The sequence below is a fragment of the Sciurus vulgaris genome (genome assembly GCF_902686455.1).
Source record: "Sciurus vulgaris genome assembly, chromosome: 4".
Taxonomy (NCBI): Eukaryota; Metazoa; Chordata; class Mammalia; order Rodentia; family Sciuridae; genus Sciurus; species Sciurus vulgaris.
The window spans coordinates 7,968,899-7,994,099 of record NC_136464.1 but is presented as its reverse complement, the minus strand read 5'-3'; the positions used below and the strand labels follow the sequence as shown (position 1 = coordinate 7,994,099).

General features: G+C 53.8%; 1 protein-coding gene across 5 annotated transcripts in view; it reads right to left on the bottom strand.

Moving 5' to 3' along the window:
- CHST15 (carbohydrate sulfotransferase 15) overlaps window positions 1–25,201 on the bottom strand; it is a 72,967-nt gene that overhangs the window by 14,795 nt on the left and 32,971 nt on the right. For all 5 annotated transcript variants that reach the window (XM_079138072.1, XM_079138075.1, XM_079138074.1 and 2 more), the window contains exons 2-6: window positions 14,451–14,825; window positions 13,786–14,420; window positions 12,734–13,073; window positions 10,768–10,914; window positions 7,477–7,633 (exon numbers count right to left, since the gene is read on the bottom strand). In XM_079138072.1, coding sequence (XP_078994198.1) covers window positions 7,477–7,633; window positions 10,768–10,914; window positions 12,734–13,073; window positions 13,786–14,331 — 1,190 coding nt within the window. In that variant the 5' untranslated portion in view covers window positions 14,332–14,420; window positions 14,451–14,825. The remainder of the gene's footprint in view (window positions 1–7,476; window positions 7,634–10,767; window positions 10,915–12,733; window positions 13,074–13,785; window positions 14,421–14,450; window positions 14,826–25,201) is intronic.

Below are 25,201 nucleotides of genomic sequence, written 5' to 3'. Positions count from 1 at the left end.
CTCATGTCCTACAACCTAATCTCCTCCCACCCCACTGTCCTGCAGCCACACGAGGGTCAAAATAAATGTGGTCACAGAAACGAAAGCCAGGGCATCTGGCCACATCATTCTCCATTGGCTGACACCACATTTAAACCACTGATCAATAACTTCCCGACCTGTGACACAGGGCCATCAGTGATGATTATATATTCCTTTTCTACATGGGAAAAAGGCCATTCCGTGTGACTGGGAAGGGGCCCTTTTGTCCTCCTAAATCACAAACCTTAACTGTCCCATCACAAGGCACAGTGAGATAGAACTGATCAGTGGATCTGCTGGGAGGAAATGTCCAGGGCCACCTTGGGCAAACCTGCAGGTGACACTGAGGCTCATCCATGTTTGGGCCTAAAGCACACATAGGCAGGTGCAGAGAACCCTGGCCGCTGGGGCCACGGGCAGCGTCCTCTCCCCACAGACAGAGGCTCCTGGGTGCAGCTGGGCTCCTCCTGCACCTGTTCCATCCAGCACATCCAGTGGAGGTGGGACCTCTCCCCGTGCCAAGCATCCCTGTGTTTCTGAGCAACGCAGCCCTCACACATCACCTGTGAGCCCGTGAGATGTCCCTACAGGTGAGAAAACCAATCTGCACCAAGGATGAGCATCTCCTCTGGACATCAAGTCTGGCCTGGGACCTCACAGCTGAGCCACTGTCACCGCGCTCCACATACCCAGGTCGCCCAGAGTCCCCTCCCCAGCTGCCTGTCTCCCAGTCCTGCGTCTTCTCAATAGAGGAACAGTGTGGCTACCCCCGTGTGGCGGCCTCACACCTTCCCACACGGACTCGCCCTTTCCAAACAGCTCCTGTGGGAAGACATAGGTGGCCGAGGGCTTTGCAAACACATCCCCAAAAGAGCAGTGTTGAGCCCTGGGGGATTTCCAGCCTGATGGCCTTTCTCCCACCAGTAACCAGACAGGGCCACTCTCCAGGTGTCACCACGAGAGGCCTTCAGAGAGCAGCCTCCTCACAAGGGCCCCGGCTGTCTCTGTGGCCTGGCTGCTGCCACCCTCCCCCCTACTCTGTGGGCTGAGGCCACCCCCTGGCTCTCGGCAGCTGGACAGTTCAGCCCTATTAAAGTGACCTCAGGCCACTTCTAGGGCCCCTAGAAAGGCGTGTCCATGATGCCCAAGCAGGAGGTTCTAAGCAGCAAAACCCAAGCTCCCAGGAACTGACTGGGCAGCAGCTAAAGACAGTGCCATCCAGACCACCCTGAGCCCAGCCCCAGCCTCCAAGGAGGGAGGACTGGAGCGAGGGAGGACTGGAGGGAAGGAGGCCCCAAGTCCACGGGGCTCCCGTCACCTCCTTCTCTCCCCCGGGTCCCTCACGCAGGTGGCTCTCCTCCTCCTTCTGAGAGGTCAGGAGTTAATCTGCAGGCCTGGGGAAGAGCCTGCTGTTGAGTCCTTGGGCAGCTCTGTCCCGGAGGGAGGGCAACAGGCACTTGGGAGGCCGGCTCCCTCTGTGCTGGGACATATCTGCACACTCACCCGGTGCTTCCAGGCCCAGAGAGACCCTGCTGCTGGCAGGAGGGCTTCCACCCAGGCTGCACAGCAGGGGGTCATCTCAAGTCAGAGGTCAGTGGCAACTGAGAGGCTCCATCAGCCTGGCTCCCTTCCACCTGTGCTGGTTCTTGCCCGGGGCTGGCATCTTGCTCCCTGCCGTGCAGAGGCAGCAGATAAGGCTGGTCCTGGCCCAGGCAGCACAAAGACCGGGTCTTTACTGCTCACGAAACGTCGTCGCAAAACCAGAGAGCTCACAGTTCAGTTCCCCTCCCAGAACTGCCCTCCACTGAGAAGACCCGGGCCTCCCGGGGGAAGCCTCCCAGGTAGTCCGTCCAGTGTCTGGTGAATGGGAGAGACCCCAGAAGGCAGGCATCTCTGAAGTGCCATCCTAGCCCCAGAATTCCACTGGGGTTGCTGTGGCCTCTGTTGGGACTGCATCGGAGCCCCACCCACCCCACTTGTCCTGTCCCCAATACTGCAAATAGGGACTGTCCCAAAAGCACTCCCAGAAGCCTCCTGCACATGCACGGTGGGCTCAGAGTATGCATCCTGGCAACCAGTGCAGCCCGGGGCGAAAGGCCTGGCTGCATCAGACTGCGTGGGAGGCAATCCCACCCAGCTGCTCTCTAAGGGTGCCCCACCCAGCCCATGCGCCTCACCTGTGGGCACACTGTGACCACCCCTCACCTGCTGGCACAGCTCAAATGAGGCAATGTCCAAAGGGCAAGGCACAGAGCCGGGCCAGAGTCCATGCTCATGACTGCTGGGCCATTGATTCCAGAGGCCTGTCCTGCCCCCTTGACTGCCACAGGCTCCATAAGGCGGTTGGGGTGGGTGGCGCTTCCCAGGTACCTAACGCCTCTGGCACATCAAGGGCGCTCCACAGAGACTTAGTGAGCAATCCTGTTGGTTATTATCATCACTACTACTGATGCATAATAGGAGCTAATAATTATATAATCTTTTCCATTCCTCCAGCACTGTTTAAACACATTACTATGTATATTAAGTCATTTAATTCTCACAATCCTAAAGGTACGACTACATCGTCCCCATTTTACTGAGGAGGACATGAAGCTCAGGGAGGTCAAGTGACTTGCTCAGGCCACAAGGCCAGTAAGTAGGAGAGCCGGGTTCCTGTGCAGCCAGTCTGGGCAGCCACGCCTGTCTCATCTCTGGACCCTGGCACCCTTCCCACGCATGCCCGCACTCAGCCGTGTCCCCCCCACCCACCGCCACTCCGCTACAGACCTGGGGACGTCAATGAAACTGGGATTCCTGTCCAAATACCTAGCCCCGTCATTACCATGTCCCCAAGAATAAAAGTCCATAAGTGGAGGCACTTCATTAAACGCCTCCTTTCCTTCCTAGAGTATCATCATAAGTAGATTAATCATTGAACCAGTCCAGGGAGCTGTTGAGAAGTCAGTGTATATGAGCAGACCAAGAAAACAGAGATCCAGGTTCTGAAGCTCGAGGGACGCGGTGGAGATGCAGTTCTGCCTCCTAACTGAGCGGAGCTCTCCTTCCCTGGGGACCCATCACCATGGAATGTGAAAACCAACAGCTCCTGTGGTGGTCCATGCTGGACACCGGGTGGAGACTACACGCAGAAGTAAAAGCAGAATGTAGACACTGCTAGACCCTCAGCAGGTGGAGCAGGACCCCGCTCCAGCATCCCTGGAACGGAAGAGGGATGCATGGAGTTGGGGGGCAGGCAGCACCTTCTAGTCACTCCTTCACCGTGCATGGGCTGTGACCTCTGCCCCCCACCCCACTGAGCAAAGTCTATCAACCAGCTCACAAATGAAGAAGCAGGAGGCTACTGTGAGTGCGTTTGAAAAGAGCCATCTTTACCACTTCAGAATTAAATGAAGAAAAATCAGCTTGTAACTGGTGGCTTCTTTTTAATTAAGTGAGCCAGTTTAGCATAGGGATGCATTTCTTTAGTTCTAAATTGCAGCAATCACTTATGGAGAGAAGCTTGGAACAAGAATTCTTGGCCGGCCTCTGCCACATGAACCATCCTACCCGCTTCCTTCCATTGTTCCTCTGTTCTCCTCCAGGAAAAAAAAAAAAAAAAAGACGTACCTTTTATATCCTTCCCCAGAAACTTAAAAAAGTGATTCAGCCTGGCTTCCAATTCCAACATTTTCAAATCCTTTTATCTTAGATCAATTATAGAAATAAAGGCTAAATGTGAATCTAAAACTAGAAACTAGACATCATCCCCTCCCCCACCAGGCTGATTTGTAGAAGGAAAAGAACAATCTGGACCAATCCAACTGCATCCAGCAGCCCAAGGAATCTCCTATTTGCAGAAGTACAAGGTCACGGGAAGACTGAAGTGGGCTAACAGCCCAGGAGCCAGTTAGACTAATGGGAACTCGGGTTCTGAGTGTTTGTTTCTTCAAGAGTGACCTAAACACTCATATTTATCATCCTTTCTGGCTGGGACAGAGAAAGGGCCAGCCACTTCAGAGCCCAGGAGTCATGGGTTCAGAAGGAGAGATCCCTATTGCTACACATTTTATAAATGTTTAAGAAGCTAAGAGACAGCTGCTGCTGTCAGTGACTCAAGGTAAAATATGCACATGAGCGGACTGAGCTGCGGCTGGGTGGGCATCAAGCCCTGGCTGCAAAGCCCTGCCCAGCTTCCTGAGCTCAGGTGGGGAATGGCCAGAGCCAATGGGAGCTGAGTGACTGCTAAGGCAGCCTATCATCTGCACATAAGGGTGACAGGACTGTGACTTGCTTCTGGCCAATGAAATACAGCAACTGTGATGGGATGTCACTCCTGTGATCAGGCTGCAAATGACCCCAACTTCTGACTGGCCAACTCGTTCTTTGCTCCTCTGATGGAGCCAATAGCCATGTTCGGAGAGCCTGGTGGCAAGGACCTGGAAGCAGCCTCCAGTCAACAGCCAACAAAGAACAGAAGCCCCCCCAGCAGTGCCTGAGGAGCTGAGTTCTGCCCAGGGCCCTGTGAGCATGGGAGCCCAGCTTCCCCCATCAAGCCTCCGGGTGAGACCTCAGCCCAGCTGACATCTCGACTGTCGCTTCGGGAACAGCCCGGGGGTAGAGAAACCAGGAGAGGCCCAGGTCCCTGATGCCCAGAAACTGTGACACGGTCAGTGGTGAGGTTGGAGCTGCTTCATCTGGAGAGACTTGTTGGGCAGCAGGGAATCCTAACGCAGGGGCCAGGGAGGACCGCTGGGCATCACTGCTGCAGACCACCTGCCCTCCTGGCCCCGCCCTGTCCCAGTGGCCACACCAGAGTCCATCCCCTCCTCTGCTCCCAGAGGGCAGGCCCAGGACCACCGTTCCATACTCTGCACCCAGCACAGCGACCACCGTGAGGCAGGGGCTCAGTAAGTGTTCCAGCTAATGAAGTATTTCTGCCAGGTTGAGGATGAGGGAGGTGAGAGACCTGCACCTTCAGTTCCTACTACAGGGCTTTGTTGATTTTATTGGCTGCTTGTTTGCTTTTGTTTGTTTTTTTAAGGCAGAAGAAAACCTGGCGTCTCTGGGGACAGTGTGGGCCTGAGCCTCCTTCAGAGGCAGACTTGGGGCCAGAGCTGGGAGCGAGTGGGGCAGGCCCTGCTCCTGCTGAGCCCGGACAGCACAGCTGACCTCCCGGCCCAAGGCTCACCTTGTGCCTGCCATCCCCGGGCTCCCCGTGGCCCACCTTCCTTCCTGTCCACATGGCATCCCATCCTTTAAAGCCTAGCCCGGCCTCGACTCTGCCACCTCCATAGCCATCACCACTCAGGAGCTGGCTTCCTCTGCCCTCCAGCTCCTGCTGAGTCTGCAGAACCACGACAAACCCTGCCCAGGAGCTCCTGTCCCTCCAGGCCAGAGCAGGGCTGGCACACAGGCCAGGCCAGCCCGACTGCCCAGAGTGCTGCCCACACCTGCCGCTCTTACTCTCGGGCCCCTGAGGCTGGGCACAGCCTGACTGTCCTTAGAAGGAACCAGGAGAAGTGGCCGGAAGACACGTGGTGAGCAGAAGGCACAGGCCTGAGGGAACGTCCCACCCTGTGGACTGCAGCGGGGGCTGGGGCTGCGGGGGCCGGAGGAGGAGCCGCTGTGGAAGCAACTCGGGGCCTGTCCCCAGGAGGCCCATGGCCAGGCAGCACCACCACTTGTCAACTATTCTCAGTCGGCCGGGGAGACCAGCCGCTCCCTGAGGAGGGGAGCCCAGTTCCTGCCTCAGCAACGTGGGAACCAGCAGGTTGAGCCACGGCCGACCCAGATCCAGGGCAGGTCTGCTCCTGAGGCTGGAGAGGTGCCGAGAGCGGCTGCCCCGCGGCATGGCCCAGCAGGCTCCCACCGCCAGCCCGCCAAGGGAGGGACAGCCCCGCTCTCTCATACGTGTTCTGAGACGCTCCGAGAGGGGTGTGGAGGTCAGAGGGGTGTGGAGGTCAGAGGGGTGTGGAGGTCAGAGGGGTGTGGGGGTCAGAGGGGTGTGGAGGTCCGCTCAGCAAGGGTGGACTTTGGAGCAAGCCCTGTGGTGGCCCCCTCGTGCCCTGCATAGAAACCAAGTCTGGGAGAGAACACACCAGGAGATGAATGGTAGTCCTCCTCGTGGGAGATACAGCCGTTTTTGGTAACAGTTTTTCTTCACGTTCTCTAACGCATTTTCTAGCATGTCCACAACAAACATGACTCTTGTTAGAATTGGGACCAGGATGTGAGATCTCAAGTGTGTGCTTCTTGGGGCCACTGTGCCAAATCACCACACGCTGGTGGCACCCAACACAGGGATCTCCTCCATTATTCAGGAAGATGAAGTCTGGAAGCCAGGTGTTGGCACAGCTGGCTCCTCCTGGAGGTTCTGAGGGAGAAGCAACTCCACGCCTGTCTCCCCACCTGTCTCCCCACCTCTGGCTTGCCAACCAAACTTGTCATTCCCGGGCTTGAGGCTACATCACTCCAACCTCTAATGTGGCACGCGCCCTGTGTCTTAGAGAGGGACAGCATCCCACCCATGAAGTTCAGTCTGACCTTGTCTTAAGTACATCTGCAAAGACCTTATTTCAAAATAAGGCCACGGTTGTAAATACCAGGGTTCGGGACTTCAGAATATCGTTTGGGGGGGGCTCAACCCACCCATAACAAAATGCCGTTAGCCCAGTGTAAAACATGACATGAAGGGCTGAGACCCCATCTTTAAATATCTGGCAGGTCCTCCCCGTTTGGAAAGACGAGGCTTGGAGTATGTGGCTGTCAGCAGTAGAAATGGAACAAAGTGTAGATGTTCCCAAATCAGACCTGCTCTCAGAACAAGAAAGACTGAGCTGTGCTGATCAGGACGGGCCACTCAGGGTGGGCAGGCCGTGGCCCCTCTCATGCCTGATGTGGCAGTACTTAGAGGGAACATTGTACCAGAGTTAAGGTCCTGGCCTCCGAGAGTCTGCAACACGGCATCACCGAGGATCTAAGCTGGCCACTGTGCCTTCACTGGTGAGCGGCTCTGCCTCGTCGGGGCCCACCCCTGACTGCAGGGCAGAGCTGCTCTGCTCACCATCCTTCTTCTTCTTGGTGTCAAGGACAGCTGGAGAGCTCACATTCGGGGCATCAACCGAGCTGGGAGAGAGTTCCAGAGGTAAGACCACAGAGAGGACCCCAACGTCGCTGATTCCAAGGCTGTGCCCAAGTCTGACAGCACCAGGAACTGCCCCATGTCCCCAGGTCAATGTCAGGGGCCATGGCCAGGGTCAGAACTGCTAAGAAAACAGTCTATGGTTTGTTTAAAGGCGGGAGGATCACCCTGGGAATAACATTTACATAAGAAATAGCAGTGCCATTGCAAATCAAGCTTGTTTATTTATTTTTTTTAAAAGCAGCAAAGTCTTATTTGCCTGAGAGGGAAACCCTGCTTTCCCAAGGGCCTTTCACTGCACCCCAAATGCAAAACATGGGAAGGCAGCTCACCTCTCCACGGGGTCCCTGAGCATGACAATCAGCTTGGCGTCTGGCTGGAAGGCGTGAATGAAGTCCTGGGTCAGGAACGGGGGCTCCCCGTCGGTGCTGTTGTCGTAGAAGAAGGTCCAGGCATTGTTATCCCACATGGTGGAGGCGCTGGCCTCCCCTGGAAACAGAGCCCGCAACTGAGCAGCTGCTAGCTGGGGTACTGCGCCCACTGCGAGTGAGCCAGGCCTGCCGCGCCCCTGCCTCCCTCCTCAATAGCCATGACAGATGAGCTGGTCAGCCACGGCCAGCAGATGGACTCCGAGCAGAGGAGGACTGGCACCCACGCCCACCACATGGCTCCCACCCCCACCCCAAGGAACCCCGTCTGGAAATTCCGGCCATCCTCAGAACACTGAGGGTCCTCTGCCGCCAGCCCGTCTTCCAGGGTGGATGGAAATACAACCATCACGAGCATCCAGACCCTTCATGTCACAGTGTTTAATCGCTGGCAGGGCACAGCTCTGCGGCATTTGGAGGCCCCCCCCGAGAAAGTTCTCGATGGGGGAGCAAGGAATAGTTTGGGGACACCAACCCTCTATAGAGGGTTGGACAGAGTTCGCATCTGTCCTTCCTGAATCCACAGTGGTTGGTCACAGGCACGCTCCAGGACCTAGTGAGAGGAAGACCCTGCAGGACCGCAGGGGCCTGTCTCCCGCAGGACCATCTGTCCACTGCTGGCCCCTCCCCTGCTCCACACACAGCTGGCACTCAGGGCTGGCTGGGGACAGGTCCCAGCCCATTTATAACCATCTACGTGACCAAAGGATGACATAGCTCAATACACCCTGAGGACAGAGGTAAGGCCAAAGCAGGCATCTCAGCAAGACTCCTTCTGACGCTGAAGCAACCCTGTTTTCGGGTTGGTTTGTCTGTCTGTGAGGACTCTCTTCAGAGATTGAGAAAGGGAGGCGACTCAGTCACCTCGCTGTGCTTGCTGTCCTGATAGTGCAGAGGCTCACGTGACCTACTCTGCGAAACTCTAGTCCAGGCACACGGCCGCCTCGGTCAGTGATGAGCGCAGGAAGTCGGCAGCCCGCTTCCTCTGCTGGACTAGCGGTCACGCCGGGCGACATTCCTGTCCTGACCTTCCCCCTCTCTTACTGTTTTTTAAAAACATAATACCCTAGGGGACCAAAAAGACAAGTCAGTCAGGAGCCTTCGAACCCCTGCTCACCCTGAACAAGGGAGGTTAAAGACAGGCGAGGTGTCTTAACCTAGACTGGGAGCAGTCATGTCAGCCCTCCAGAGGACCTGGTTCCAGAACCACAGAGGCATGTGTCCACCTGTCCGTCATCATCCCTCATCCACCTGGAAGCCATCACTTGGTGCCTGCACTGGGGACGGATGAGGGCAATGAGACAGACACGGACCTGCCCTCTTGGCCCTTAGGGTTGAGGGGAGACGGTGCAGAAGCCGTCAGCCACTTGAGGGTGCTAAGAAGGGTCAGTGCCACACAAGCAGCCAGGAGCCTGTCAACACGCCAAAGCCCCAGCCCCCTGGAACCCAGCCGGCCGCCTGGGTCCTAAGCCCTGTGAGTCTCTCACTGCAGAGGAAGGACCCCCTCTGACCCGTAGGCCAAGGTGATGAGGCCCACCCCTCTCTGCTAACAGGGAAGAAGGGCTGAAGCAGAACCAAATCCCCTATCAGTTCTGGAACTGGTGGGGTCAAACAAGCCCAGTTTACAGATGTGTCTACTGAGCCCAGGGCAGACAGAGGTCTGACTCCTTACGTGGCACAGATCCCATAGTGACAGGCAGGACCAGATGTCCACTCTTCCTCTGCCTGTCCACCTGCTTATCACACCGCAAAACTACCACAAAACGCCCCCAACTCTGCTCGAAGTAACTATCAGTGTGGTATTTTTATTTCCTGTTTTTTTTTTTTTCTCCTAATCTAAAGTTAGGAAACCAAACAAACACTTTCCTTTTTCATTCATTATCTAAGTCTCTGTTCCCTGGTCCTAGTGTGAATGTGTGTAGCTCTTTCACAGAACCTGAGATTTTTCCCAAAAGCATATGTCATGTGCAACATGGCAGAATATTAACTAGACTTACTATTTGGGGTATTTGACCCTGATTCTGCAATAAATAAATAACAGCCAATTCATACTGCAGGTGGTTTCAGGGGTGGGGGGGTGGGTACAATCTCACTGGCTCCCAGTGGTTTATTTCTGAGTTTAAAAGGAATCGATCCTTCAGGTTTGGGGCACACACGCCTGCTCCTTGGACAGGAGCATACAGGGAAGTGTCCTCATTGAGTGGCTGATTAGAATGCAGCCTGTTCACTCAGAGGCTCATTTGATCTGAAGAATCAAAATAAGACAAAAAAATAGACCACTGCCTCAGGTAACCAGTGTAAACAATACGTAGGACTAAATGTTCATCTCTCAAAACACACCAGTAGACCAGCACCTCGTCCTAAGCTGAATCCAATAAAATATGTTGGACAAATAAGTTCAGGGACAGAATGCATACCTGATGACCAGAGTCAAGGACTTGTACTGGGTACTGGAAAATTGCCAAGGAAGAGTTCAGGTGCTCTTACATAAAACACACACAGGTAACCAACTGTTCAAGGAGACAAACGTGCTAATTTGCTGGCTACAGTGATCACCTCAAAATACCCTGTATATGCCTAAATATATGCAACAAAATAATTCTTAAAAGCATAAATATATTGGTTTTTAATAAGACATTCTAGCATTTTTAAAAAACAAACAACTAACCTCATTTTGAATGCAAAGGCATTGGGTGAACTAGTTGGGGGGTCTTTTAATCAGCAATTAGTCCCAGATGCTGTCCAGAGCTCTGTCCATGTCAGGGAAGGCTGCCCCCACCTCAAGCAGCCCCAGTGACCTAGTCACAAAAGCTCGAGTATTAATCAACGACTAATTGGTCACATTTATGATCCCCCAAACTTAGAGCAGTAGATTATACAAGAATCCACGTCACATACACCTACTTAATTTAAATAAAAACAAAGAAAGACAGGGCAACTTAAACAAAGCCACTGCAGCCCTCCTTGAGTCTGCATGGAGCTGCAGAGTTGACTAAGCTTCTCTACTTGCAGTGATGTTACAAGTGAGGGACAGTTTACACAGGCTGTGCGAGTGACAGCCGGGTGGGAAGTGGAGGCTCAATGGTCACCTGCAGCCATTGGCAAGGGCTCTGCAGGTGAGGCAGAGAGAGCCCAGAGGACCCCAGAGAGCTGCTCCCCTCCACCCAGCCCCGGGGGGCCACGCGGACGCCGTACCGATAATGATTTTGTTCATCTCGCTCGGCTCCTTCGCTGAGCCGGCCTGCAGTCCCTGGTGGATCTGGTGTGCGGCCAAGTCAAAGAGGTCCAGGTAATCTTCCACGGGGTAGCGGTCCCGCAGCCCATCTCGAAGGCGGACAATTCCTACAGGAGCCGAGAAGCCCGTTACTGAGGACAAACTGCCACTGCTAGGCAGGGGGAAAGGCCCAAGGGGCCCAACTACAGCAGCAGAAGGCTCAGCCCAGGTACCCTTCCGAGGAGGATCTGGGGGAGCAGAGCCTCAGCCAACCGGCTGCCCCGTTCCAATGCACATGTCCCTCACAGGGTGGAGGCACCGAAGGCTGCGTACCTACTGAAGAGCTAAAAGTGTCTATGAGGTGCGCCAGACTTCGGAACTGGCTGATGTGTGTACCGGCTGAGACCCTAAAGGGTTCAGGCAGCAGTGACACCCAGGACACACACAGGGCAGCCAGTCAGGAGGGCGACACCCTATCCTCATCCTCTTGGTCACCTACATGTTCCAGCAGTGTGCCATCTGTCCAAACAGCAAGAGCAGCTGATCTTCCCCTGGATGGACACGGGTTCTGGGATCAGCCATCTTGCCCCTTGCTTTGAAAATGGGAAACCTCACTTATGAACATTTAAAAACACACGGCCAGGCATCACGGCTGCCAAGGTCACTGTACGCGGAAAGAGAATGGGCAAAACAACAAGAGCTTCGAGGTGCCTGAATGTCCCAGCTTCCAAGGCACACGCCTGTACGCCTCTCCGCCAGTGGCAAGCTGGTGTGCGTTAGGGAAACAGGGAGTCCAGAGGGAGCCCACCCAACAGAGGGCGTGTGCAGACGAGGAAGCCTGGCTGCCATGCGGCTGGACCACAAGAAACACACCTTCCCTCACTCCAGGCTGAACATCAAAAAGAAGAAACCAAACATTTGTCAGGAAGCACATTAAACGTCGGTCTAAGGAAAACTCATGAGAGTCTCTCCTAGGCAACCTGGGTCCTTAATGCAGAACACGCCCTGGTGGCCCGCCCAGACTTTGGCAGACAACAGGCCATGTATCACCCTGAGCTCCAGTGACTGAATGTCTCCTGGCAGAAGGGAAAGGTCATGGAGAGGAAACAGTGACCGGAGGGCCACAGGGTGCCTGGGGCTGGGGTGGAGCAGAAACTGGATGTGGGAAAGGACAGGCATCCATGATCAACCCTGAGGCAAAGGGAAGAGAAGGCAGGCTCTCCAGTCATCTCAGTTGCACTTGATCCTTGGGTTTGATACCAAAAGGTGTGGCAGACAGGGCAGACCAGAGAAGCCGAGCCCCGAGCAGCTGAGCTCCTCAGGTGTGGGGGCTCCTGGAAGCAGCACGAGGGGTGCTGGCTACCACTGCCCAGAGGGTTGCTTCTCCCTGGCCCAAGCCCAGGCACACACAGCCCACTGCCAGGGTCACATGCCAAGACTCTTCAGGTTGACAAGAGCTACCCATTCTGCACCTGTTCCCTTGCCCCACCCTCAGCTGGCAGGTGGCAGGGAACAGGTTCCAGCCCTCGGTGTGACGATGTTGAGTGACAAGGCCTTTCAGAGGTGAGTAGGTCAGGGAGGCACTGCCTGGAAGGGATTAGCGTTGGTCTCTCATGAGAGAATGTTCTTTAGGAAGCAGGCCACCCCATTGCTTGGCCTCTGCTGCACATGGCCAGTTTCCTCCTATTTCTAGGCTATGTTATCATGCAGCTGAGGGCTCTCGCCAGCAGACCAGCACCATGCTGTGTGGACCCTTCAGCCCCTAGAATCGTGGGCCAAATAAATCTCTCTCCGTAAGCTACCCAGCCTCTGGTATTTTGTTACAGTAACACAAAACCGACTGAGGCAACTGTCTAATAAATGGACGGCCTCCTCAAGGGCCCTTCCCCTGCCCACTACAGGGAAGGGATGAACCAGAGGATGAGCGGAATGAGCCACCAAACGCACCAAAGCGCTTCCGGGTCCACCAGTGTGGCTCCTTGATGGCCGAGAACTTCACCTCCGGGTGCAGCCGCAGGCGGTCGTAGAGGTCGGTGGTCCCGCACTTGGGCTGCCCGATGATGTAGAAGTGCGGCAGACAGCGCAGGCGGAAGTGCTTCCCGTGCGCATGCGACAGGTGGCCCCAGAAGGCCTTGCGCAGCGCATCGAAGGTGGAGCGGAAGCGCTTGGAGTAGAGCACGTAGGAGTTGGTCAGGTAGGGGTCGGTGGTGTTCCTGCCCGAGAACTCCTCGTACCAGCAGGGGCTCTTGCTGTTTGGCAGGAACTTGGTGGGGATGACTGAGAACATCTGCAGCGAGACGGAGAATTGGGAGAGCAGTCAGGGAGGAAGAGTTAGCAGAAACATTGCCACCACCCTGCCATCACGCCCCAATCCCAATGAGTGTGCCAGTCGGAACTGTGCTTGACAGTGATTAACAGCTAAACTTGGTGGACAGCCAATGGCTGTGTTTTCTTTTTCCCAAAATAAAATCCCCAAAAATTGGAGAGAAAAGAAGATAAAATGAAGATAAAGGCTTAGTTAAAATCAATCCTATCATGATTTATCTTTCCCTCGCACACACAAACACACACGTCAATCTACATTAAGTAGTTGGGATCTTGTTTTGCTAGCTGTGTATTTAAATTGCCATCAAAATATCGATTAGCATAGAATTCTTAAAAGTCAAACGGAACCTAACTTTGAAATTCCAAATGATGGCCATCTACAAAGGCCACTGTGGCCACCGTAGCTGCGTTTCAAGCAAGAAGTCCTATAATGCAATCACGAGAGGGGCAGTCCTTAGATATTCCCAACTGAGCTGGTCAGGACTCAGATTCCGCTCCTGGTGTTCCTTCGCAGGAGCAGACAGTGCACTTGGATCCGTCGGCCTGTCAAGGGATCCTCACTACACCCGAGAAATGTTTCGGGCATTTTCCTTCTAAGTTCTCAAAGATGGGGCTAGAAAAGGAAGCGACCTTTTCTAACCCCTGTCCATGGGGGTTAGCGTGAGGCTACTCACATGCAACTCCTGCCTCTTGAGGTCTTGCAAGTCTGGGAGCTGTCTGGTGGTGAACTCGATCCTGGCAGTGATGCTGTTGATGATGAGTTTGATGCTCGGATAATCCTTCGCGTAGGAGACGTTATTTACAGGGGGCTGGTGAGGATGCTCTTTCATGTCGTTTGGGTTTTCACCATCAAGCAAGCTGGGGTTACTGGGGAAGCCTCCGTAATGGAAAGGAGACGAGATCAGAAGCTCCTGGTGGGCCCCCGAAAGGATGTATGAAGCCATCACCAAGGTCATTATGATCAGTCCGAACACCAGGCTACATCGCTTCCCCTTCTTAAAGCGCAGAAACCCGCCCCAGGTCTCGTTCCCTTCAGTCCTCACTTCGAGAACAGCGAGCAAGTTCATCTGCTTACTGTCCACACGAAGCAGGATTTTGTTTTCTCCTTTGCACGCGGGACACGCCTGGTGACCCTGGTGGGGGCCTCCTCGGCAGCTGGCCTGCTGTTGGTGTGCGTTGTCGGGTAACAGCTGGATGCAGCAATTGATGCAGTGCCTCATGGTAGAGCCCTCGGACTCTGGCTTAGCGAGCCATGGGGAGCCCCCGGAGTGCCAGGAAATCTCGGGGGCGTCTGTGGTTACAGCAGAGGGCGGGGGCGGGAAGGCACGGGCAGCAGAAACAGACAGGAAAACAGCAGGAGCCCACGCCCCGGGGAATGAGGAAGCGCATGCTCTGGCTCGGCTCTGAGACACAGCCAAGGGACGTGAGCCCCAGTCGTCACGCTCCACCGAAGCCACCGCACCAGGGAGGCTGTGGTGAGCACGGGAGCTCTGCCTGTCCCTCAGGTTTTCCCCATCACATCACGAGCAGGAGCAGTGTCGCTGGGGAGCATGGGGACACACCACAAATCAGGAGCGCTCATCGTCTCGTCCTGGAGCGACAGGCTGGCTCGCCATCCGCGGAGTTGCCCGTGAGGGTTTCCACTGTTACATCCTGCGTTCCTTTGGAATGTTTCCTCTTCGTGGAGAGAAAGCTCTTAAAAAGGTCCGATTACCTAAAGAAAGAGAACAGGTCTTACTACGTTACTTGGCAAGAGCAAGAACCCAGGGACGCCTTCCAGACAGAAATAGTTCACTTCTCTTTCCCACTTCTCGACTCCAGCCCAGCCTGCCTGGTCACAAGCGAGTCGCAGAAAATCACACGGGATAAAGGGAGAGCCCCTGCACTTGGCTTTGGGATTCGACCTCTGCCATCAAATGTGGCCCAACCATCAGCAGCAGCAGCGGCACAGCGGACGCCTGGCTCTGTGCAGTCCCTCACCCTCTCCGCGTCTCTGCCTTCCTGTGTCTAAGTTACGGCGTCTCCGCCCCAGGGTTCTGCAATCGTTCTGAGACTCTACACAGCCAATGACTATGAACTTGAGGGACAAATTGAAATATCAGTGCCCTCAAGTCAGTGCACCGATCTGAAGAATAAGAAGGAGAGCGTTTAGGATAGAGACACAGAGAACATAGGCTTTTCCTCCCAATAGCATCCGTCGTCTTTTGCCGGAGCTCTGGGTTTAGGAAGCAAAAGTTAATGAAAATTTAAAACACTGAAATGATTCTCTCCTTCAGCAGAGTGTATCATATAAAAAACCATTTGGCTTTAAGTTATTAAGCAATTAAGTCCAACATACAGTGTTCCCCTGAGCAGCGTAACACTTCAGGTCCTGAAATAATTTTCCACTTCCGTCATCCTGGGGAAGACATGATTCTTAAAAATCCATTAACACAGTCCCATGGTTGTGAAGTGTATTGTTGCCCAAATGACACTTCTTTGAAGATGTCTTAAAAGGAGAACTGAATGAGCAAAACAAGGAGACCTGCTTGGTTTCTCACCATGGTAGATCCCTGTCCTGGCTGTGTGGCCTTAGGCAAGCCGTCCAACCTCTCTGAGTCTTGGTACCTACCTCTCTTGTAAGTTTATAAAAAGTACTGGATTAGTTAATATACATAAAGAGTTTGCTAAAGCCCAACATATATTTAGCATCCCATAAAAGGTATGTAACATTGGTAACAACATCATCAACAATGATGATAACTATTATGATTTAAAATTGCAATGAACACCATGGACATTTGAAATGCAGTCCGGGACGGAAGATCCTCTGCCACATTATTTTTTCTTAGTGATGGACAATCTCTCAAAGGCAGAGACTCACTTCCACCTCTACTCACACACCCCTCGAACACTCCTGTCCCCAGAGGGGCGGCATTAATCCACCCTTCATTAGAGTCTCCTTGTACTTGTCCTGGCTAGAGGCCTGAGCCATCAGAACTTACCAGAGGAAATCCTCACTTCCATTGGACCAAAAAGCCCATGTTTTCTTGAAATCTGTTGGCCAAGAAATAGCCAAGCAGTTTTTCCCAAAACATCTTCCACCCACAAAATGTTCTGCATGCTATCAGCAAGTATTTGTGCTTCACTTACATAGAGAAAAGGTGGGGTGGACACATGACATGGAATTCTTTATGGTGGGTCTTTTTAGGGCTTTTACTGTGTTAATAATACCTTTGCATCACAAGGAAGGAATATAAGACATAAAATTTGCAAAACATAATTAACCCGGGAATTTTCATCAGGTCTCAAGGAATGGGTGTGAGATCGCTGGTCAGCCAGCGATGAGTGAGGGTCAGCAGGGGTGTGGGTGTGTGAAGTGGCAGGGAGGGAACAAGGGAGGAGTTGCCCCTGGAGTCCAGGCCAGACATCTCGGGGTCCTGGCTCTTGCATCCCTTGGGGCAGCTGGAGAGGCATGTGGGGACCTCAAGCCCAGACCTCTGCTCCCAGCTTGTTTAATCACCCCTGACCCATCACTTGGTACAAACAATTCCTCCAAAGCAAAGAAACAGAAGGGCAAGAGCCCCTGCCCGGAAAGTCCATCCCAGAGCCAAGAGAACATCGTCCCACATGCCGAAGACGGGGCCGCGCCGGGTCAAAACGGAGACTCCAGCCAGGAGCCAGGCGGGAGGGAGTTGGCACGCTCCCTCTCTCTCTGCAGAAGGTTCTTTTGTAAACAAACAAACAAACACGCGCTGTGAAGCCACAAGACAGGAATGCACATAATCTGAACCCAAAACAATGGGCAGAACATTCTCACCAAGAGCAAAAGTGTCTCATTCCGCGCAACGTAAATAACCCTGGGAAGTCAGGGAGTGACGGGCAGGCAGACTGAGGGAGCAGGCCTGCTGCCTACTGGCAGCTACATCTGCAGCCACCCCAGCTGCACGAGGCTGGCTTCTGAACATAGAGAACTGGGCGACAGCCGGAGATGCCGGCGGAGCCCTGGGAGAACACTGGGGTACGATGTCCCCTCTGCTCCTGTCATCCGTTCACTCGCCCACCCACTCACTCCTGGAAAAGCTCCTTCTGAAGGCTGGCTTGTGCTGGGCATGCTCAGGGGTGGGGCCTGAGACCAGCACAAGGTGGGGATGTGTATATATAAAGATATACACTGGGTCTCCACCTCTGCTCCTGGCCACAGCTTCTAAATCCCTGTAGTGCCGAGTGTCCAGGAAGCAGGAGCATGGTTTGTTATATGAGCCTCTGCCAAGGACACTTCAGCTAATTATGCTAATATGGCGAACATCTAGGTGGCTTCAGGAAGGGGAACTGGTCACCAGAAAGACTAGCCTCTGTTAGAAGCTTGGAACTTTCAGCCCAGGACCCCAGCCTCCCAGCAGGAGAAGGGAGTTGCTGGGATTGAGTTCATAACGGTGTCCAGGGAAGTGATTGTCAATGAAGCCGACGTAACCGGACCTCCACAAGTGCCCATAAAGGACGGGGGCCTGAGAGCCACAGGGTTGCTGGATGTGTGGAGGAGGGGGCCTGCAGAGGGACAGCACGGACACACCTCCTGTGTCCCCCACAGAAGTGCTCCTGCTCCCACCCTGGGCATGTGTCCCATCGTCTGCTCCTGAGCTGCCACCTCTGTGATAAACTGTGGACCGTGGGAGGAGCCCTTTCGTGAGGACCCTCATTGCTCAGGCTGCTGTGGAATCCCCCACCTTCCTGGCCATTTGGATACACGCATGTGCCCTGGGGACCCAGTACTCCCTACTGCTGCCTTAAGTGGGCACACTTGAACTTCAGCAAGTAGTGACCCTCCAGCTGGGGTCAGGAGTTGGATAATCTGTTGGTATTGGAAGCACCCCTGGGGGTTCTCTTTGAGAAAAAAAAATAAGAATATCTTAGATTTACAAGTTTTACCAAAACTTATAGTCACTGTGTAGCATGTAAAATACGCCTCGAGGAAGGTGGGTAAAGATCCCAATCTCCTAGCCAGGCCCGTACGTGGCCGGTGCCCTGTGAGCAAGCGGGAGGCCTGAGCTTCGGGGCTTCCAGACAAGCCCTCCCCTGAACGAGCTGGTGCGGAGGTAGCAGTGGCGCGGGGTGGGGGTGCTCTCCCCGCCTCAGCTTCTCTCCCACCTGGGACAGACACAAGAAGGTGCACGCAAGGTAACCTCGGGCACCACACAGGCTGTGAGGAGGACAGACAGGCCAGGTTCTCCCTGCACCATGCCTGGGCTGCACGACCATGTGCTGTCCCCTGCACTGCAGGACATTGAGCAGCATCCCTGGCCTCCACTTACCAGATGCCAGAAGCACCCCTCCCCTGAGATGTGACAAGCAAAAACGTCTTCAGACGTGGTCACGTGTCCTCTGGGGGCCATAGTCACTCCTGGGTGAGAACTGCTGCCTGAGAGGAAGGAGTCCCAGGCCCAGGTGACCAGAGAAGAACTGACCTCAGGGACGTTGGAGCCGGACCTGAGGAGGCAAGGAAGCCAAGGAGCCAAGCCCCTGGGAGGGCAGACCCTCAGGGGAATGGACTGGTGGGGCGCAGGGACCAGGCAGGTGAGGAGGCAGGGCCAGACGCTGCACTGCCCTGAGAGCCAGAGCGTGGGAAGGAGGCAGGTCGCATCTTCCTGCAAAAGGCTCTTTACGATGAGTGTAGCTATAAAATAACTCAGGGAGGAAAGACCAAATCATCAAATTAACATGACTGTACCGGAAGGAAAACGATTGCTATCACGTTCCTTAACTGGCCTTTTCCACATGCCACGGATTGTCCCACGAACACTAGTTCAGAAACCTAGCACTCCAGGGGTTCTTCCTTCAAAACGCGCACCCCTGCACGCCACCTGTCTGGAATGGCCAGGTGGGTGCCAGCAGACCCGGAGTAGACAGGACACTTGGCATTCCACGCACGCAGCAGCCCCTGTTCTCAGGTGTGCATTTCAGCTAGGGGGGTGCCCGGCCCGGCTCCATTCTGTCCCCTATGGATGCAGACCACAACGGCAGGACCCTGGCGCCACCATGAGATCAGATAGCTGCTCCCCAAATAGAAAGCATTCAATTACCACACCTCTGTCTGGGTGCCTGCTAACCTGTGCACCCCAGGCATCATTAGCAGGCCATTTATAACAAAACTGTAATTGAGAGACCCAGAAATACCACTCCAGATGAAGTAATTGAATGCCCCCTCAGTGTAAGATCGATAAAGGGCATCCAATTTCACCCCGGGAAAAACTTATTAAATTATTGTAGCTATAAGCTGATAAAGCAGAAGAAAGGTATATGAAACTTCAAAGGAAATCTGGATGGATTTAAATAAATAGCTTCATTTAGGTAGAACATTTAAATCCGCCCTCTGGGAAAGAGGGAAAAAATAGCTAATTATATTATTCTACTTTTATATTTTAAGGGGGAAAATCCGATGGATCTTAATTAACCTCTACTAAAACACAAAGCCTCCTTCAAATTGTGATGTCTGGATGCTGGCGTCTCTCTTTAGGCTATGTATATGGACACACATTTTCTTTCAAGGAATATTAATCAAAAAGGTGGAGCAAGGAATATTTTTTCACGTTTAACTCAAAGATAACAAAAGGTTGTTGCTGAGACCCAGAAGAAAACTAACAAAAACAGAGTTCTGCACAAAAACTTTGGCAGTTTCAATCTTATACCTGGAATTTGACGCTTTTGATCATATCATGGTCAGTAATTAGAACAAAGCCACACTCCCCGATTGACACTTGCCAGCCTATAGTATGGTGTAAAGGACACAGCAATCACAGGGGTCTGGATTCAAACCCGCGTCAACCTAGTGGCCTCAGACAAGTCACTTAAGCTCTCTGGACCCTTGTACTCCCAAATGACATCCCTGTCAGCAACAAATCCCCCACAGTGGTAGAGGTAAGAGCCTGAAGGTTGGAACCAAGGTACCCAGGTTTGAACTTGAGTAGGACATTAAACCTCTCTCTCCCTGTCTCCTTGCATGTGATAGGAAATGATCACCAGATCTGAATTGTACATTAAATGAACTAACTCATGTAAAGTGCTTTAAAAAGTGTCTACAGTAAGTCTTCAAAAAATGTTAGCTGATGTTACATATGCTTAGTCCTGGCACACATGTTTGATAAATAGTAATTTATAGCTATTTGCATCCCTGGGCCCCATTTATTGTTCCTTGCTGTAATCAGGTCCTTTGCCACATGAATGACTCCGTATTTCCTTCAAAGAAAGGAGTGAACTATTCCTTCATCCTCTAACTTGGCTTGGGTGGTTTGCTTTGGCCAACAGAATGCGGTTGCCAGTTGTAAGACCTCGCCACAGGCCGAGTGTCCACGTGCCCTCTGGCATCTGTGCTTGATTGGGCTGAGAGGAGGGTGAGAGGTGAGTGGTGCAGGGTCACCTGGTTGAGCCCGACCATGAGCCAGTGGAACCCAGCCACCTCAGACCACCCCTAGGGGCATGGAGGAAAAATGAAGGTTTGCTGTTCTGAGTCACTGAGCTCGGGGGTGGCCTGTGACACCACCAAAGCTAAATGATACGCTCCCTCCGGGTTACGGGGAGAGACTCTACAAAGTGAAACTGCGGTAATTGTGGGTTTGAGTTCCACAAAGTGTGTTCGTATGGGTAAAACAGAACAGGGGCAATTCAGGCCAAAGTCATTCACCAAAGATGCGGGGAATCCATTGACTCAGCGCTTGTTCCCTAAAGAAGCCCTTCGTAACAGCAGATGCTGGAAACCCAGATGGGAACCGGTCCCAAAGCAGGATACGACTGTCCCACTGTCACACCAGGTTATCTTCTAACAAGTACATGTTTATGACAACTGCAGCTGTTGTGCTTTCATTGTTGGGGCAACTGACCCCACTCCCCACCTCCTGCAGAAGAGGCCTCTCCCATCTCCCTTCAGAGTTTCTGTCACTTCCTCCTTGCTTCCTGTCCCTGAGCAAGCCTTTCCCACAATCTTCTCCTTCAGTCATCTGGCCCTAGATCATGCTTCCTGATGCCTGGGTCACCTTATCTGTGCTTCATCTACAAGGCTTCTCTAAGCATGGTTGGCAAAATCTTCCCTGCTGGCCCAAAATGTGTGCCAGAAAAACTACAGGCAGATTTTTTAGTTATTTTTAAAGCACACTTAACTCTGGAGTGAGTTCGCCACCAACCTTATTTTTGTTAATAACAGCTTCCCTGCATGCCCTACAGCACAGAAAACACACTCCAGGAGAACATCCCATTCATCACCGAGTCTGTAAGAAACAGGCATTCACAGAGGCCAAGGCGCCATGATCTGCAGCCATCTCCTCCCTGGCTGCCCGCCTGAGCCCACGGAGTCTCAGCTGGGTAGGGAGGCAGGGTGTTGCAAAACTTCTTTCCCAGCAGTCAAAGGTCCCCAAAGCTTTGGAGGCAGGCGCACCTGCCTTTCAGTCCAGCTCAACCCTGGGCCAGCTTCATAACCTCAGGCTACAGACTGCCTGTGACTTGATTTTTTTCATCTGTAAAATGGGAATAAAACCATCATGGCATCCCGGCCTGAACATGAAGAATTAATACCCATTCAAGGCTGCACATGGCTGCATAGTGCACTGTGTGCTTTGCACGATTACTGGAGAGTCCGTCAGGCCCCCACTCCAAGGTTATGAGCTTTCAGTGCTGCATAATCCTGGGCAGAGCTGTCCCACTTTCCCGTCTGCTACTAATCTGAAGTAATGACAGGGAAGAGGCAGGTGGCGGCTCAAGGCAGGCACACACACGCAGGAAGGGCCCCGAGCTCTGCAGTGGAGAGAGGCCAGTGAGGAGCCGAGCTGACTGAGGTCATTCTGCAGTTCTGAAGGGCTCTGAACAGCCCCAGGGACAGCACTGGGAAAGTTCAGCTCTGCAGAGTGACCAACCCCTCCAGAACTTGTTTCATTGCTAAACAGGACGGATTTTCCAGAAATGCGCCCATCCCCAAAGATCTGGGGGAAAGCCAGCCACTTTGAAGATGGGAGGAGAGAGGCCACGGAGGGAAACTCATGAGGGACCCGGGGATTTAACTGCAAAGCCATTGGCAATACAAAGCTCTGGAACATTGTGAAGCTCACGGTGGGAGCAGCCAGAGCCCGGGTCAAACCTGGGTGGGCTCCAGAGAGTCAGCCTGGCTGAAGTAAAGCCTGCCAGCACCTGTGCTCCCAGCCCTGCTTATAGCAGGACACTGAGGCCCTGCCTGGCTCTGCACTTCCCAGGGGCAAGCAGCCCATGGGGCGAGGCAGGAACAGAGTGGGCCTGGGCACTGCACAGCAGCGGAAATGACCACCTGACCTCTGTCTATTGCTCTGATCTGGCCTCAAGGCCTAGCAGCTGGTCCTGGCCTTTCCCTCTGGGTCCCTGGTCTCTTCAGGAATTCCTTTCTAAAAAAACAGCTGTGTGGTCTCACAGAGATACAGAAAGGGGAGGGAAGAGAGGACACGGGGCTGCCCCCTTCGGTCCCTCAGAGCCCTGCGCCTGGGGGCCTGGGGCAGAGTCTTCACCTGTCTGGATTGCCACACTGCCTCACTCTTAGGTTTGTCTCTTCGGCCTGCGGAGGGGGATGGGATAGAGACCCCAGGACAGAGGCTGGCCTGCTCCAAGCATGAAGAAAGGGAGAAGGAGTGACAGGAAGGAAAGAGGGGCCAGGGGCAGGGGCTGGGGGCAGGGAAGAGGGGGAGGAAGGGCTGGCCCCACGGGGGGTGGAGAGCTGCTGCTGAGACCAAGAGAGGACTAGAAGCCCCAGAAGCCAGGCCCCGGGGTGCACCCCCACCCCCTTTTTCATTCCTGCACATCAAAGGGACAAGCCCAAGCCCTGGGTGACTGAGCACACTTTGGGCAAGCACCTGGGTCAGGAATCATGTGGGGTACCCTTGACAGTGTGCTGAAGCTTGAGAGCCTCGAGCGGGGCACCTTCCGGGCAGGTCAGGGGGCCCCTGGTGTGGCCCCCAGTGCTGCAATCCTGGTGGAAACCAATCCTGGCTGTAACCCTGGGTCAGCCACCTCCTCCCTCGGGCCCAAGCAATGGGGTTAGGAGTGACCTTTTCAGCCCCGAGACACGTGGGGTTATGATGTGAAGTTAACGTCTCCTCAATGAAAACCCTCAGTTCTGGCTCCTAGCGCCGCCCAGCCACCGTGGTTTTCAGTGAACGTTGACAATCAGGTGCAGTACTTGCTCTATTGGCTGCCGAAGAAGCTGGACATTCCTTCCGAGAGGCACAGCACACGTTTCCTCCTGAGGAGTGGCCCTTGCCCTGTGGCACACACCTGTCAATCATGGGTGATCCCTCGCCCACTTGGTGCAGGGCCGGCACTGGCCAGGGTTGTGAACTCCAGGGACACAGCCAGGTCTCAAGAGCATCCCAGCTAACTGTAGAGAAGGCTCCAGGGTGTCCAGAAAGGGGCCCCTCAGAGTATACAGCCCACCTCAAGGACAGCCTCAAGGCCCACCTGGTCCTGAAAACGTGCAGAAGACCTGTCCCTGCTGAGGGCTAGAGGTGTCCTGAGGACAGCGGCTGCACAGCTGGGCAGGAGGGTGCGTGGGGTCTTCCCATGCCCGCAGAGCAGCCTGCTCCTCTCCCCGTGCCAGGGGACAGGCCACACAGCCAGACAGGGTCTCTGAAGTGCACTACGTGCTAAGGTTTTCCCTGCAAGGGACGGGGTGGGCAAGAGGCTTCAGGCGTGTTCCGCAGCAGCTGCCACCTGCTGATTTCAATGTGCACAAAAGACTCTAAAGGTCTTTGTGACACAACCAATAATTTTCTTTTTCTGAAACCAATGAGGAGAAAATGATTTCAGAGCACTCATTTTATTATTTCCAGTGGTCATTCAAATTGGCCCAGGTACCTGATTTTCCACTCCAGCCTGTCTGTCCACCAACTAAGGTTTTCGGCTAAGGAGGAACCTCCTCAAGACAAGTGTCACAATTTGCTGGGAAGCCTGCCTAAGAGTGGCCCTGGGTCACAAAGCAACCAAAGCCACAGAGCCAAAAAGCATTTCAAGGTCAGTGGACTCAGCTTAGGCTTTTCGAGGACTCCAGAGACAGTGAGAGATGGAGGAGGGGTGCTAGCCCAGGGCCAGAGCCCAGCAGAGCTCCGTGCTGGGAGCCTTCCTGATGGCAGCTCTCTGGGGTCAGCATGGGGACCCCCAAGTTATGTGTGGGAAGCTAAGGTCCAGCGGGGTTAAACATACTCCCAAAGTCACACAGCTAGCCGGACATGGGGCCAAAGCCAACCACAGGTTGTCTGGCCACAAAGTCCGTGATCTCTCTCCTGTTTCACGCAAGCGAAGTTGTCATCAGCAAATGAAGCTGTCACCAGCACAGGCTGGAAGAGTAGCCATCACCAGGCTCACTGCCACCTGCCTCCCAGGTGAGGAGCAAGCCTGGAGCAAACTCAACAAGGGCACAGGCTGGTGACGGGCAGCCCTGAAGGACACAGTGCCTCCCTCAGTGCACACGCTCCACAGATAGTTTCTAAATTAATGTGTGAAGTAACATAACCAGAAAGCATAGCACGTGCCCAGGAACCACCCAGAGCCCTGCTGATCCACAGTTTTAAACACTGTTTCATTTCCAAAGATAAGGGAAACAAGAGCCTGCCACCCAGTAACCAGAGTGACAGCAGCTACTACTGACAAGGGCCCCCATGTACCCAGACACCAGGCTGGTCTCTGTAGGTTGTCTGGTCACTGTAGCTCAAGCAGAGAGTATGGTTATGCTCTCCAATGTATGGATGAGGAAACCATGGCTCAGGGAATCGAGTGCCATGTTCCTTTTTCCCAGATGCCTTACACACTCAAGAGGGACCTAGGCTGGGCTGGGGAGTCACGGGTCTGGACTGAGCACTGGCCATGCATTGACTCGCCACATGACTATAGGCATGCCCCCTCCACCCCTGAGACCCTCATCCTCTTCTTTCCAAAGCAGACCCGGAAGATTCAACATTGCCCCGGGGTGGAAGGATTTCAGGAACCCAGGGCCTTTGAGAAACTCCGTTTTGCATGCTTTCAGGAGTTCCAACATTTCTGAAACATCAAACCTTAAGTACCAGGACAAAGTGACACATTTTCAGACCAGGGATCACGTGGGCTCTCATG